Source organism: Salmo salar, chromosome ssa08 (genome assembly GCF_905237065.1).
Source record: "Salmo salar chromosome ssa08, Ssal_v3.1, whole genome shotgun sequence".
Taxonomy (NCBI): domain Eukaryota; kingdom Metazoa; phylum Chordata; class Actinopteri; order Salmoniformes; family Salmonidae; genus Salmo; species Salmo salar.
This window is the reverse complement of record NC_059449.1, coordinates 10,080,798-10,094,955: the sequence shown is the minus strand read 5'-3', so window position 1 is coordinate 10,094,955 and position 14,158 is coordinate 10,080,798. Positions and strand designations below refer to the sequence as shown.

The 14,158-nt window shown below is 43.6% G+C and overlaps 1 protein-coding gene and 1 non-coding gene across 3 annotated transcripts; both read right to left on the bottom strand.

The window, feature by feature from the left end:
* Nucleotides 1-4,934: 4,934 nt before the first annotated feature.
* On the bottom strand, nt 4,935-5,010 carry trnav-uac (transfer RNA valine (anticodon UAC)). Its single transcript has one exon. It is a non-coding gene; the product is annotated as a tRNA-Val (tRNA).
* Nucleotides 5,011-9,797: 4,787 nt separating this feature from the next.
* On the bottom strand, nt 9,798-14,070 carry LOC123744285 (zinc finger protein 25-like). 2 transcript variants are annotated; one of them, XM_045723220.1, is made up of 3 exons: nt 13,859-13,909; nt 12,634-12,761; nt 9,798-11,117 (listed from the first exon to the last, which is right to left on the bottom strand). In XM_045723220.1, exons 1-3 carry the CDS (start codon nt 13,869-13,871, stop codon nt 10,188-10,190), a joined length of 1,071 nt encoding a protein of 356 aa, XP_045579176.1. In that variant the 5' UTR covers nt 13,872-13,909; the 3' UTR covers nt 9,798-10,187. The 2 variants fall into 2 exon arrangements, with proteins under 2 accessions (XP_045579176.1, XP_045579177.1); XM_045723221.1 differs by lacking the exon at nt 9,798-11,117 and having other exon boundaries at nt 11,424-12,761; nt 13,859-14,070.
* Between the last annotated feature and the right edge of the window lie 88 nt (nt 14,071-14,158).

Below are 14,158 nucleotides of genomic sequence, written 5' to 3'. Positions count from 1 at the left end.
AGCTGGAGGCAAGGCTTTCTCCTATAGAGCTCAATTTTTATGGAATGGTGTGCCTACCCATGTGAGAGACGCAAACTCGGTCTCAACCTTTAAGTCTTTGTTGAAGACTCATCTCTTCAGTAGGTCCTATGATTGAGTGTAGTCTGGACCAGGAGTGTGAAGGTGAACGGAAAGGCACTGGAGCAACGAACCGCCCTTGCTGTCTCTGCCTGGCCGGTTCCCCTCTTTCCACTGGGATTCTCTGCCTATAACCCTATTACAGGGGCTGAGTCACTGGCTTACTGGTGCTCTTCCATGCCGTCCCTAGGAGGGGTGCGTCATTTGAGTGGGTTGAGTCACTGACGTGATCTTCCTGTCTGGGTTGGCGCACCCCCTTGGGTTGTGCCGTGGCGGAGATCTTTGTGGGCTATACTCAGCCTTGTTTCAGGATGGTAAGTTGGTGGTTGAAGATATCCCTCTAGTGGTGTGGGGGCTGTGCTTTGGCAAAGTGGGTGGGGTTATATCCTGCCTGTTTGGCCCTGTCCGGGGGTATCGTCGGATGAGGCAACAGTATCTCCCGACCCTTCCTCTCTCAGCCTCCAGTATTTATGCTGCAGTAGTTTATGTGTTGGGGGGCTATGGTCAGTATTTCTCCTGTCTTATCTGGTGTCTTGTGGGAATTTAAGTATGCTCTCGCTAATTCTCTCTTTCTTTCTTTCTTTCTTTCTTTCTTTCTCTCTCTCTCCCGGAGGACCTGAGCACTAGGACCATGCCTCAGGACTACCTGGCCTGATGACTCCTTGCTGTCCCCAGTCCACCTGGCTGTGCTGCTGCTCCAGTTTCAACTGTTCTGCCTGAGGCTATGGAACCCTGACCTGTTCACCGGACTTGCTACCTGTCCCAGACCTGCTGTTTTCAACTCTCTAGAGACAGCAGGAGCAGTAGAGATACTCTGAATGATCGGCTATGAAAAGCCAACTGTCATTTACTCCTGTTGCACCCTCAACATCCACTCTGATTATTATTATTTGACCCTGCTGGTCATCTATGAACATTTGAACATCTTGGCCATGTTCTGTTATAATCTCCACCCGGCACAGCCAGAAGAGGACTGGCCACCCCTCATAGCCTGGTTCCTCTCTAGGTTTCTTCCTAGGTTCTGGCCTTTCTAGGGAGTTTTATCTAGCCACCGTGCTTCTACACCTGCATTGCTTGCTGTTTGGGGTTTTAGCCTGGGTTTCTGTACAGCACTTTGAGATATCAGCTGATGTAAGAAGGGCTTTATAAATAAATTTGATTTGAAATTTGACATACACCAACACAGAGTTACACATGGAATAAACAAACATACAGTCAATAATACAGTAGAAAAGGTCTATATACAGTGTGTGCAAATGAGGTAGGATAAGGGAGGTAAGGCAATAACTAGGCCATGGTGGCGAAGTAATTACCATATAGCAATTAAACACTGGAATGGTAGATGTGCAGAAGATGAATATGCAAGTAGAGATACTGGGGTGCAAAGGAGCAAGATAAATAAATACAGTATGGGGATGAGGTAGTTGGATGGGCTATTTACAGATGGGCTATGTACAGGTGCAGTGATCTGAGAGCTGCTCTGACAGCTGGTGCTTAAAGCTAGTGAGGGAGATATGAGTCTCCAGCTTCAGTGATTTTTGCAGTTCGTTCCAGTCATTGGCAGCAGAGAACTGGAAGGAAAGGCGGCCAAAGGAAGAATTGGCTTTGGGGGATGACCAGTGAGATATACCTGCTGGAGCGCGTGCTACGGGTGGGTGCTGCTATGGTGATCAGTGAGCTGAGATAAGGCGGGGCTTTACCTAGCAGAGACTTGTAGATGATCTGGAGCCAGCGGGTTTGGCAACGAGTATGAAGCGAGGGCCAGCCAACGAGAGCGTACAGGTCGCAGTGGTGGGTAGAGTATATGGGGCTTTGGTGACAAAACGGATGGCACTGTGATAGACTGCATCACATTTTGTTGAGTAGAGTGTTGGAGGCTATTTTGTAAATGACATCGCCGAAGTCAAGGATCGGTAGGATGGTCAGTTTTACGAGGGTATATTTGGCAGCATTGTTGCGAAATAGGGAACTGATTCAAGATTTCATTTTGGATTGGAGATGCTTAATGTGAATTTACAGTCTAACCAGGTATTTGAGGTTGTCCACATATTCAAAGTCAGAACCGTCCAGAGTAGTGATGCTGGACGGGCGGGCAGGTGTTGGCAACGATCGGTTGAAGAGCATGGATTTAGTTTTACTTGCATTTAAGAGCAGTTGGAGGCCACGGAAGGAGAGTTGTATGGCATTGAAGCTCGTCTGGAGGTTAGTTAACACAGTGTCCAAAGAAGGGCCAGAGGTATACAGAATGGTGTCGTCTACGTAGAGGTGGATCAGAGAATCACCAGCAGCAAGAGCAACATCGATGTATACAGAGAAGAGAGTCGGCCCGAGAATTGAACCCTATGGCACCACCATAGAGACTGCCAGAGGTCCGGACAACAGGCCCTCCAATTTGACACACTGAACTCTATCAGAGAAGTAGTTGGTGAACCAGGCGAGGCAATCATTTGAGAAACCAAGGCTGTGGAGTCTGCCAATAAGAATGTGGTGATTGACAGAGTCGAAAGCCTTGGCCAGGTCGATGAATACGGCTGCACAGTAATGTCTCTTATCGATGGCGGTTATGATGTCGTTTAGGACCTTGATCGTGGCTGAGGTGCACCCATGACCAGCTCTGAAACCAAATTGCATAGCGGAGAAGGTACGGTGGGATTCAAAATGGTCGGTAATCTGTTTGTTAACTTGGCTTTCGAAGACCTTAGAAAGGCAGGGTAGGATAGATATAGGTCTGTAGCAGTTTGGGTCTAGAGTGTCTCCCCGTTTTAAGAGGGGGATGACCGCGGCAGCTTTCCAATCTTTGGGGATCTCAGATGATACGAAAGAGAGGTTGAACAGGCGAGTAATAGGGCTTGCAACAATTTCGGCAGATAATTTTAGAAAGAGAGGGTCCAGATTGTCTAGCCCGGCTGATTTGTAGGGGCCCAGATTTTGCAGCTCTTTCAGAATGTCAGCTATCTGGATTTGGGTGAAGGAGAAATGGGGGAGGCTTGGGCGAGTAGCTGTGGGGGGTGCAAGGCTGTTGACCGGGTAGGGGTAGCCAGGTGGAAAGCATGGCCAGCCGTAGCAAAATGCTAATTGAAATTCTCAATTATAGTGGATTTATCGGTGGTGACAGTGTTTCCTAGCCTCAGTGCAGTGGGCAGCTGGGAGGAGGTACTCTTATTCTCCATGGACTTTACAGTGTACCAGAACTTTTTTGAGTTAGTGCTACAGGATGCACATTTCTGCTTGAAAAAGCTAGCCTTAGCTTTCCTAACTGCATGTGTATATTGGTTCCTAACTTCCCTGAAAGGTTGCATATCACGGGGGCTATTCGATTCTAATGCAGAACACCACAGGATGTTTTTGTGCTGGTCAAGGGCAGTCAGGTCTGGAGAGAACCAAGGGCTATATCTGTTCCTGGTTCTACATTTTTTGAATGGGGCATGCTTATTTAAGATGGTGAGGAAGGCACTTTTAAAGAATAACCAGGCATCCTCTACTGACGGGATGAGGTCAATATCCTTCCAGGATACCCGGGCCAGGTCGATTAGAAAGGCCTGCTCGCCGAAGTGTTTTAGGGAGCGTTTGACAGTGATGAGGGGTGGTCGTTTGACCGCAGACCCATTACGGATGCAGGCAATGAGGCAGTGATCACTGAGATCTTGGTTGAAAACAGCAGATGTGTATTTGGAGGGCAAGTTGGTTAGGATGATATCTATGAGGGTGCCCGTGTTTATGGTTTTGGGGTTGTACCTGGTGGGTTCATTGATAATTTGTGTGAGATTGAGGGAATCAAGCTTAGATTGAAATTTCAGGGGTTTTGGTGGTCTTCCTAAGCCAGGATTCAGACACGGCTAGGACATCAGGGTTGGCAGAGTGTGCTAAAGCAGTGAATAAAACAAACTTAGGGAGGAGGCTTCTAATGTTAACATGCATGAAACCAAGGCTTTTACGGTTACAGAAGTCAACAAATGAGAGCACCTGGGGAATAGGAGTGGAGCTAGGCACTGCAGGGCCTGGATTAACCTCTACATCACCAAAGGAACAGAGGAGGAGTAGGATAAGGGTACGGCTAAAGGCTATAAGAACTGGTCGTCTAGTACGTTCGGAACAGAGAGTAAAAGGAGCAGGCGCAATATAATAGATTCAAGGCATAATGTACAGACAAAGGTATGGTAGGATGTGAGTACATTGGAGGTAAAGCTAGGCATTGAGTAATGATGAGAGATATTGTCTCTAGAGACGTTTAAACTAGGTGATGTCACCACGTGTGGGAGGTGGAACTAAATGGTTGGTTAAGGCATATTGAGCAGGGCTAGAGGCTCTACAGTGAAAAAAGACAATAATCACTAACCAGGACAGTAATGGACAAGGCATATTGATATTAGGGAGAGGCACGCGTAGCCGAGTGATCATAGGGGTGAGTGGTTGGGCTGGCTGGAGACACGGCGATTCAGACAGCTAGCAAGCCGGGGCTAGCAAGCTAGCAGAAGGGCCTTAGAGGGATGTCGCAACGGAGGAAAGTCTGTTTTAGCCTCCTCGTGCGGTGACGTCGATAGACCAGTCGTGATGGATTAGTAGGGTTCCGAGTAGCAGAGGGGTCCAATTACTACACAGCATACACTTAGTATTACTTTGTTAGCTACAGTCTACATAATGTATCTCCCTAGCATATGAGATCATTTATGCAGCAGCATACAATACATTTTTGGACTCACCTTGTGGTGCTGTGCTTACTTACATTTACATTTTAGTCATTTAGCAGACGCTCTTATCCAGAGCAACTTACAGTAGTGAATGCATACATTTCATACATTTTTTTTTTTTTCCCATACTGGTCCCCCATGGGAATCGAACCCACAACCCTGGCATTGTAAACACCATGCTCTACCAACTGAGCCACACGGGACCTTGAACAGGAAACTGGCGTGGCAGTCCTTCGTGGGCAAATGTTGTCATTCTCTGAATTTATGGTGCTTTCAAGACAACTGGGAACTTGGGGCGATAAAAAGGTTGAATCATGATGACGTCAGTGATCTTCAGGTCGTAGCTCTAGAAAGAGGCCAGAGTTCCCGATTTAGAATTCTGAGTTGGATGAAAGTTCAAAACTTATTTTCCCAGTCGTAGCTCGTTTTGTTCCCTGTTGTCTTGAATTCACTAAAGTCAGATTTTGCAGTTCTGAGTTAAGTTGTTTTGAGCGCGGCACAAATCATGCTTCATTGTCAGCATGACCAATGTTGAATGTTTATCATTTTAAACTAGGAAAAAAGACACTTAATATTAGACTTGGGGCCACACAGACACTCCACTGAAAAGCAGGCTAATGATTGCTTTGCAATGCGTGCAGTTTGCCACTGATTCCTTCCAAACCACTCATTGTTGAATTTGCGATTTCCAGCTTGTTGTGTAATGTTTATGTCCAATGGCCGATGAGCACTGATATGTTATATCTATAATTTCTCTTCATATAACAAGGATTAAAAAGAATTTGCCGGTAGATTATCAACTTGATTCATGATGATGACTGCTAGCTAAGAGTTTGAAAGTATGATGTTGACATGATCAGTCAAATCAAAGCTACTGTAGATATGTGATTTGACATTTTATCTGTGGCTAATGACCTTGAGCCTTCTTGGATGGGTACTTCTAATGTAAGTCTATGGCAGCATCCAAAAGGCTTGAATTTTCGAGCTCTACTCTTAGACTTGGCGGTGACGTAGTGTCCCCATGAGTGACAGAACACTGAGCCAATCACGGCGCAACGCTCCGTATTTTTTGCTGGCTTGCCCCACCACAGAAAGCACTGAGCTAGGCTGAAACACCTGCATTTTGGAGTTCCCTTACTCAAGAAAACAAAAAAAGGGAGTCCTTGTTTGTATGCGGGATTATTAACTCAATTATATATATATTTTTTTACATTGTTTGCAAACTGATATGTGACTGTTATTAATGCCAAAATTACATTCAAAATAGGCTATGAGATCAGTGAACGCATGTTGGTTGAGTCTAAATCATAGATCTGCACATTTCTACTGGCACACTGCTGACTGACTAATTCAGGACTATGTCAAAATAACAAAACAATAAATTAACTCATTTAGCTTAGTCTTTGTTTGATACCAGTGTGAAATAAAACACCATTCCATACCAGACTTGCACTATAATTTAGGTGCAGAATTCCTACTAGTGTAAGCAGGTGATTGGGTAAGAAGCTAACTGCTTCAAATAAACAATGGAAACAATGTGACCAGTAGATGGGGTGTTAACTGACTGGCATACCTGTAAATTACCTACAATATCCTATTGATGATGACCAGGCTGCAGACTTTACATTTAAATCAGCCCAAGGCCAGCCTTATGTGTCAAAACATGCATAAGGTCAAGCGTTTTGGCTAGACAACACATTTATAAAAATAAAAAATTGAGGCAGTACCCTAGTAAGCTGATGCTGCTATAGGTTAGTATAACCCCAATTATGCCTATAGCCCATCAACGGTTGTCACAGAGGTTAAAGGATCTAGTGAATAGATTGGACCCTGGTTTTATGGACATCGTTTTTCTTGTACAGCGCAATTTGTACAGTAAGACTTTTTTTAAACATTACATTTCAAAATTGCATCCTTGAACAATCGCACCAGTAAATTAACAAGAATCATACCATCAAAAGAATGATTTATTTTTCTATATTGTCATTTACATTTTTTACCAGTAGGCTATTATGTTCTTCACATTCATTTACTTAAGCTCCAACCATTTTTCAATGTGCTTGACCTTATAAGAATCTTTATCTTATTTAAAGTAGTAAATATCTTTTGTTAAGATTTTCCCCCATGTAATAAAAAAATGTTATGCACTATGCAAAGCTGCAGTTGCTGCCTTGATGCTCAGCAGTGTCTCGTCTATAATTAAATAAGTACTTCCGGGTCACGGAAATTCGGAAAATTGTCAAATAAAAGTCCCCCACGTAATAGTAGGTGTGTAATTACCCTTTATTTATTCATGATATATGAAACAGGATTGTCTAAACATGAATGATTTATATTTTTCCATATTTAAGTGACATTTGCATTAAATGTGGGTTTCAAAATATGTTCCACGGTCAAATAAATTCCCCCGATACAATACATTGTAAAATACATATTGGCTTATAGAGAGAACTATTCTAGGTGCCGACATAAAAGTGGGGTTGGGATTACTCAGCAGGGTCTGTAGAATCTATATATGGTGTTATTTAATGGGGGACTCTGGTCTAAATACTCAGCAACACTTTCTACTCCACCCACTCCATAGCCCCAATGCAATACACTGTAAATTACATATTGGCTTATAGTGTAACGCCCTGGCCATAGAGAGGGGTTTTTAGTTCTCTATTTTGGTTAGGCCAGGGTGTTACATGGGTGGGCGTTCTATGTTGATTTTTCTATGTTGGTTTGTTTCTTTGGTTTGGCCGTGTGTGGCTCTCAATCAGGAACAGCTGTAGTTCGTTGTTGCTGATTGGGAGCCATACATAGGCAACCTGTTTTTCCTTTGGGGTTTGTGGGTGATTGCTTTCTGTTTCGTTGTGAGCACCTGACAGAACTGTCGGCTGTCGTTTTTTTGGTTATTTGTATAGTGTTCTATTTTCGGTTTATTAAAATCTTGAATATGAATACACATCCTCCGCTGCACCTTGGTCTCATTGCGACGACAGTCGTTACATATAGAGAAAAAAACGATTCTATGTGCCAATGTAAAAGTGGCGTTGGGCATACTAATGTAATTTATAGGCCTACAGTGTATTGTATTGGGGGCTTTGGAGTGGGTGGAGTAGAAAGTGTTGCTGAGTCCTCCATTAAATAGCACCATATATACACTGAGTGTACATGACATGACTGAGTGTATATGACATAGACTGACCAGGTGAATACAGGTGAAAGATATGATCCCTTGCGGATGTCACTTCTTAAATCCACTTCAATCAGTGTAGATGAATGAAAGGGAGGAGACAGGGTAAAGAAGGTTTTTTAAGCCTTGAGATAATTGAGACATGGATTGTGTATGTGTGCCATTCAGAGGGTGAATGGGCAAGACAAAATATGTAAGTACCTTTGAACGGGGTACGGTAGTAGGTGCTAGTTTACCATGTATATCAAGAATAGCGCACCACCCAAAGGGTGGCCTATGTTGGAGTCAACATAGGCCAGCATCCCTGTGGAACACTTTTTACACCTTGTAGATTCCATGCCCTGACAAATTGGGACTATTCTGAAGGCAAGGGTGCACGACACAATGCGGAGTGCCTGGATACAGTCCTTAGCCGTGGTATATTGGCCATATACCACAAACCTCCAAGGTGCCTTATTGCTATTATAAACTGGTTACCAACGTAATTAGAGCAGTAATAACCGTGGTATATGATCTAATATACCACGGCTGTCAGTCAATCAGCATTCAGGGCTCGAACCATCCAGTTTATATATATAACAAACCATCCAGTTTATATATATATATATAACAAACCATCCAGTTTATATATATATAACAAACAGGTAAGTAAAAAGTCAAAATACACTATATATACACAAAAGTATGTGGACACACCTTCAAATTATCGTCTATTTCAGCCATACCTGTTGCTGACAGGTCTACAAAATCGAGCACACAGCCATAGACAAACATTGGCAGTAGAATGGCCTTACTGAAGAGCTCAGTGACCTTCAACGTGGCACCGTCATAGGATGCCACCATTCCAACATGTCAGTTTGTCAACTCTAAGTGCAAGTTATTGTGAAGTGGAGATGTCTATGAGCAACAGCGGCTCAGCCACGAAGTGGTAGGCCACACAAGCTCACAGAAAGGGACCATTAAGTGCTGAAGCGCGTAAAAATTGTCTGTCCTCAGTTGCAACACTCACTACCGAGTTCCAAACTGCCTCTGGAAGCAACGTCAGCACAAGACCGGTTTCTCCGCTTCTTCATGAAATGAGTTTCCATGACCGAGCAGCCGCACAGAAGCCTAAGATTACCATGCACAATGCCAAGCTGGAATGGTAAAAGGCTCGCCGCCATAGGACTCTAGAGCAGTGGAAACTCGTTCCTTGGAGTAATGAATCACGCTTCAACATCTGGCAGTCCGACGGACGAATCTGGGTTTGGTGGATTCCAGGAGAACGCTACCTGCCCGAATGCATAGTGCCAACTGTCAAGTTTGGTGGAGGAGGAATAATTTTCTAGGGCTGTTTTTCATGGTTTGGCGTAGGCCCCTTAGTTTCAGTGAAGGGAAATCTTAACGCTACAGCATACAATGACATTCTAGATGATTTTGTGCTTCCAACTTTGTGGCAACAGTTTGGGGAAGGCCCTTTCCTGTTTCAGCATGTCAATGCCCCTGTGTACAAACACAGTTTGTTGAGATCGGTGTGGAAGAACTTGACTGGCCTGCACAGAGAACCTGATTTCAACCTCATCAAACACCTTCGGGATGAATTGGAATGCCGACTGCGAGCCAGCCCTAATCGCCCAACATCAGTGCTCGACCTCATGAATGCTCTTGTGGCTGAATGGAAGCAAGTCCCCGCAGCAATGTTCCAACGTCTAGTGGAAAGCCTTCCCAGAAGAGTGGAGGCTGTTATAGCAGCAAAGGGGGAACCAACTCCCTATTAATGCCCATGATTTTGGAATGAGATGTTGGACGAGGAGGTGTCCACATACTTTTGGTGATGTAGTGTATCAAAAGGACAACATGCCTCCTAATTTATTAACAGACTTGATCACGTTGTTTTAGTACTTAAAGGAACAGGTACCTGATTATGCCCAATAACATTAGGGGGTGTTATAAATATATTATAAAAAAGAGGGTATAGAACATAGGAAAAAACAAATTCAGAGGGGAGATATAGTTACACTTCAATAAAATGGCTATGCCAGCACACCAAACAACACGTCTGTATCATCTGAGAATGTTAGCATACCCAGATGCTCAACTGAGGGACTTAGTAATAAAACTAAAAAACTCTTATTCCAAGACACTTCACATGATAATTATAATTCAGTATGTCAGCTAAAAAATGGTTCCCAGATAACCCCATGTGTACATCTCAAGCCACACCGCTACGATTTCTTCCCGTTGTGGACACTCCGATGTCTGCTAAGGTTAGTCAGGAAGGAGAAGCTCTTGTAACATAGTTTGCACTTGAAGGGCCTCTCATTGGTGTGAACGGTCTGGTGCCTCTTCACATAGTTTGCCTCAGCGAAGCGCTTTCCACAGGTGGGGCAGGCGTACGGCTTGTTGGCATCCGTCCTAATGCTCGGCCTCCCACGTTGTGACCCAATGACACCAGAGGAGGTAGAAGCAGGATCCACCACCCTCAGGTGGTTAGTCTTTGAGCTCCCTCCTTGACCTCTAGCCATTGTTTGGGTGTTGTTGGGATTGTGTGCTGTGTTATAGGCTAGGTACCTCTCGTGGTGAACGCCCATCCTGACCCTGTCTGTATTGGTGGGGTAACCATGAGGTAACTGAGGAAGGCTAGACCCAGGTCCAGGCCTTCTATGAACCCAGTCACCAGGCATTAGACGAGACCCTGAAGGAGAAGACAGACTTGCTGATAGACTACCACCGGGTGAGTCTCCCACCACTCTATGTGAAGGCTGAAGCCCAGGGTGACCTGCTCTGTTCATCATGGATACTGTGGTGTTTGTATCATAGGAACAGGAGGGTCTATCTCTATCAGCCTCAGGACCTTCTACATCCCTGCACTGAGGCTGTGAAGAGAAGGGCCTGGGCTGCAGACTGGAACTTCTGTCTCTCTGATGACCACCAGGGCTGAGGTGGTTCAGTCCACCTGTCCACTGGTTGTGTTCTGTGTGGTGGTGGTGTCTCTGTCCCTCGTGGTTTGGTCCTGGTTCTGACTCGGGAAGGAAGAGCGACGGCTCCTGATCCAGGGTACTGATCCGTGACCAGGGTTTCTGACCAGCCGATTTAGAGGTCCAGTCTCTCCCTCCAGCAACACCGGATATCAGCAGGTCCTCATGGACTGCAGACTGTAAACACAAATTGAACAGAAAAGCATGAAGGTTTATATAAGACTCTTTGCTGTACACACAGAAACATAAAAAAAAATGTTTTAACCACAGTCAAGCCCATCTCTAACAACGTGATTAAAGTACCTAACAATATAGAGCGATTGGAGAGTATTATAAAAACATTTCCATATGTGTTGATTCCAGAATTAAATACATTTTGGTTCGACTGCGATAAGGGAAGTCCACGCAATGACACAAAAATAACAAGGGGGTCAGCACAGTCAATTTTGTATTTAATTTCAATAAAACGGACAAACACTCACATAACGTGAAGTACAGTACGTTTATTGCACAAAATTATACGTGACAAGTACAATAACTTTTCTCACTATGGTAACACCCTTTCTGTAAATTTGGTACCCTCGCTTTGATAAAATGTATTTTACAATACTTTGGAAAAGGTTCAACATTACACACATCTTCCTGTCAAGTAAACATGAATTAAGGCACTATCATTTCCTCATTATAAAACACCAGCATCAAACTACAAGACATAGTTGTCACTTTTCATCAGTGAAGCATTTTTACAGACACCATCAGCATATCATCTACTGTCTCACCATACTCATTCTTTCCTCAGTTCACCTCATCCACTTCCCTACTACAACCAAAACCAGCAGAATGAATTACAAACTAACTAGTACTACATTATATGTCACTATACACGTGCATTTTCTGCTGGTGCATCCTGAGGTAGTCCTCTCTGAGAACATCTTCTTGCAAGTGGTTACAGGTGCTCTCCCATGTGGACCTTCAGGTGCATCTTCAGCTGGTCCTGGCGTGAGAACCTCTTCTCACACTGGGGGCAGCTGTAGGGTTTCTCCCCTGTGTGGACCCTCTTGTGCCTCTTCAGGTGGTGCTGGTGGGAGAACCTCTTCTCACACAGGTGGCAGCCAAAAGGTTTCTCCCCTGTGTGCATCCTCTGGTGGATCTCCATCTGTTTGGGGAAATTGAAGGCTTTCCCACAGAATGAACACGGGAAGCGCTTTTCTTTACCACCGGATCTACTGATAGGGTTACTACAACTATCATGTCTCAATGTGCTTGTGTAGCCATTTAGTGTTGAGGCACTGGCATTGTCTGAGGTCTGGTTTAACATTAGGAGGGTGTGAGGAGGATGAAGGCCAGGGAGTGTCTGTGTTGTCACAGGGTCCATGTTCCAGTTGATAGATCCTATAGAAGGCAGGCTGAAGGCAGCACCTGTCAGGGGGTTAACCTGAGGCTCCATCAGTCTCTCTGAATCACAACTATAGGAGCAGGACGGAGCATCGCTAGCCGAGTCTGTGTCTGTTCTCTCCCGCCTCATACCAACACCACCCCGTCCATGCAGATCAAATCTACGCCTCGCCCTGGTCTCAGCCAGTCTGTTGTCATGGAGACTAAGTTCGGTTGTTGTTTTGTGTTCCACTGTCTGTTTCTGGTTAACAGTATTGTTCCCCAGCCCAGAGTTGAGGACGCTGTCCCATCCACTGACCTCCACTATGTCATCTCTGGTCCTGTCTTGCTCAGTAATGTTGTCCCCTGGGCCCTTGGCTGCACCAGTCTGGGTATGGGAATGCAAGATGGCCGCCCAGTCTCCTCTGTTAGCCTCCAGCCAACCACCTGCAGGAAGAGGAAACAAAATAGACTTTACAAACATGGCAGAGAAAACTATTTTGGGGGGTCAATTACCTGGTCAAGTTCATACATTATAATATATGTTTTTGTATGTAAACAAACTGTTTTTATTTCATTTTATGAACTAAGAAATAATAATAGCCAGGTGCATCACTATTCCCATTGAAGATCTATTACTGTATGTAGGCTATATGTATTACTATTCCCATTGAAGATCTATTACTGTATGTAGGCTATATGTATTACTATTCCCATTGAAGATCTATTACTGTATGTAGGCTATATGTATTACTATTCCCATTGAAGATCTATTACTGTATGTAGGCTATATGTATTACTATTCCCATTGAAGATCTATTACTGTATGTAGGCTATATGTATTACTATTCCCATTGAAGATCTATTACTGTATGTAGGCTATATGTATTACTATTCACATTGAAGATCTATTACTGTATGTAGGCTATATGTATTACTATTCCCATTGAAGATCTATTACTGTATGTAGGCTATATGTATTACTATTCCCATTGAAGATCTATTACTGTATGTAGGCTATATGTATTACTAATCACATTGAAGATCTATTACTGTATGTAGGCTATATGTATTACTATTCCCATTGAAGATCTATTACTGTATGTAGGCTATATGTATTACTATTCCCATTGAAGATCTATTACTGTATGTAGGCTATATGTATTACTATTCCCATTGAAGATCTATTACTGTATGTAGGCTATATGTATTACTATTCCCATTGAAGATCTATTACTGTATGTAGGCTATATGTATTACTATTCCCATTGAAGATCTATTACTGTATGTAGGCTATATGTATTACTATTCACATTGAAGATCTATTACTGTATGTAGGCTATATGTATTACTATTCACATTGAAGATCTATTACTGTATGTAGGCTATATGTATTACTATTCCCATTGAAGATCTATTACTGTATGTAGGCTATATGTATTACTATTCCCATTGAAGATCTATTACTGTATGTAGGCTATATGTATTACTATTCCCATTGAAGATCTATTACTGTATGTAGGCTATATGTATTTCTCCCTTACTTTGCTCCCCCATCTTTAGTCCACTCAGCAGATCAATGCTCTCTGGTTCATCTTCTATTGTCTCCTCTTTGACCAGCAGCAGATCAGGCTTCCCATCCTCCATGTCTACTGACTGTAAGAGATACAGAGTGAGAGGATGTTGGATCAAGAAATCTGATATGAGCACCCTGCTATGGAGCATCTTCTGATTGGCCAATGAGGGACTGCTATGAGTACCATGCAAACATGTTAGTACATTTTATACTATGCAAACGTGCCGATCGAATATCTTTCTATATAGTCTTATTCATTATGATCTAA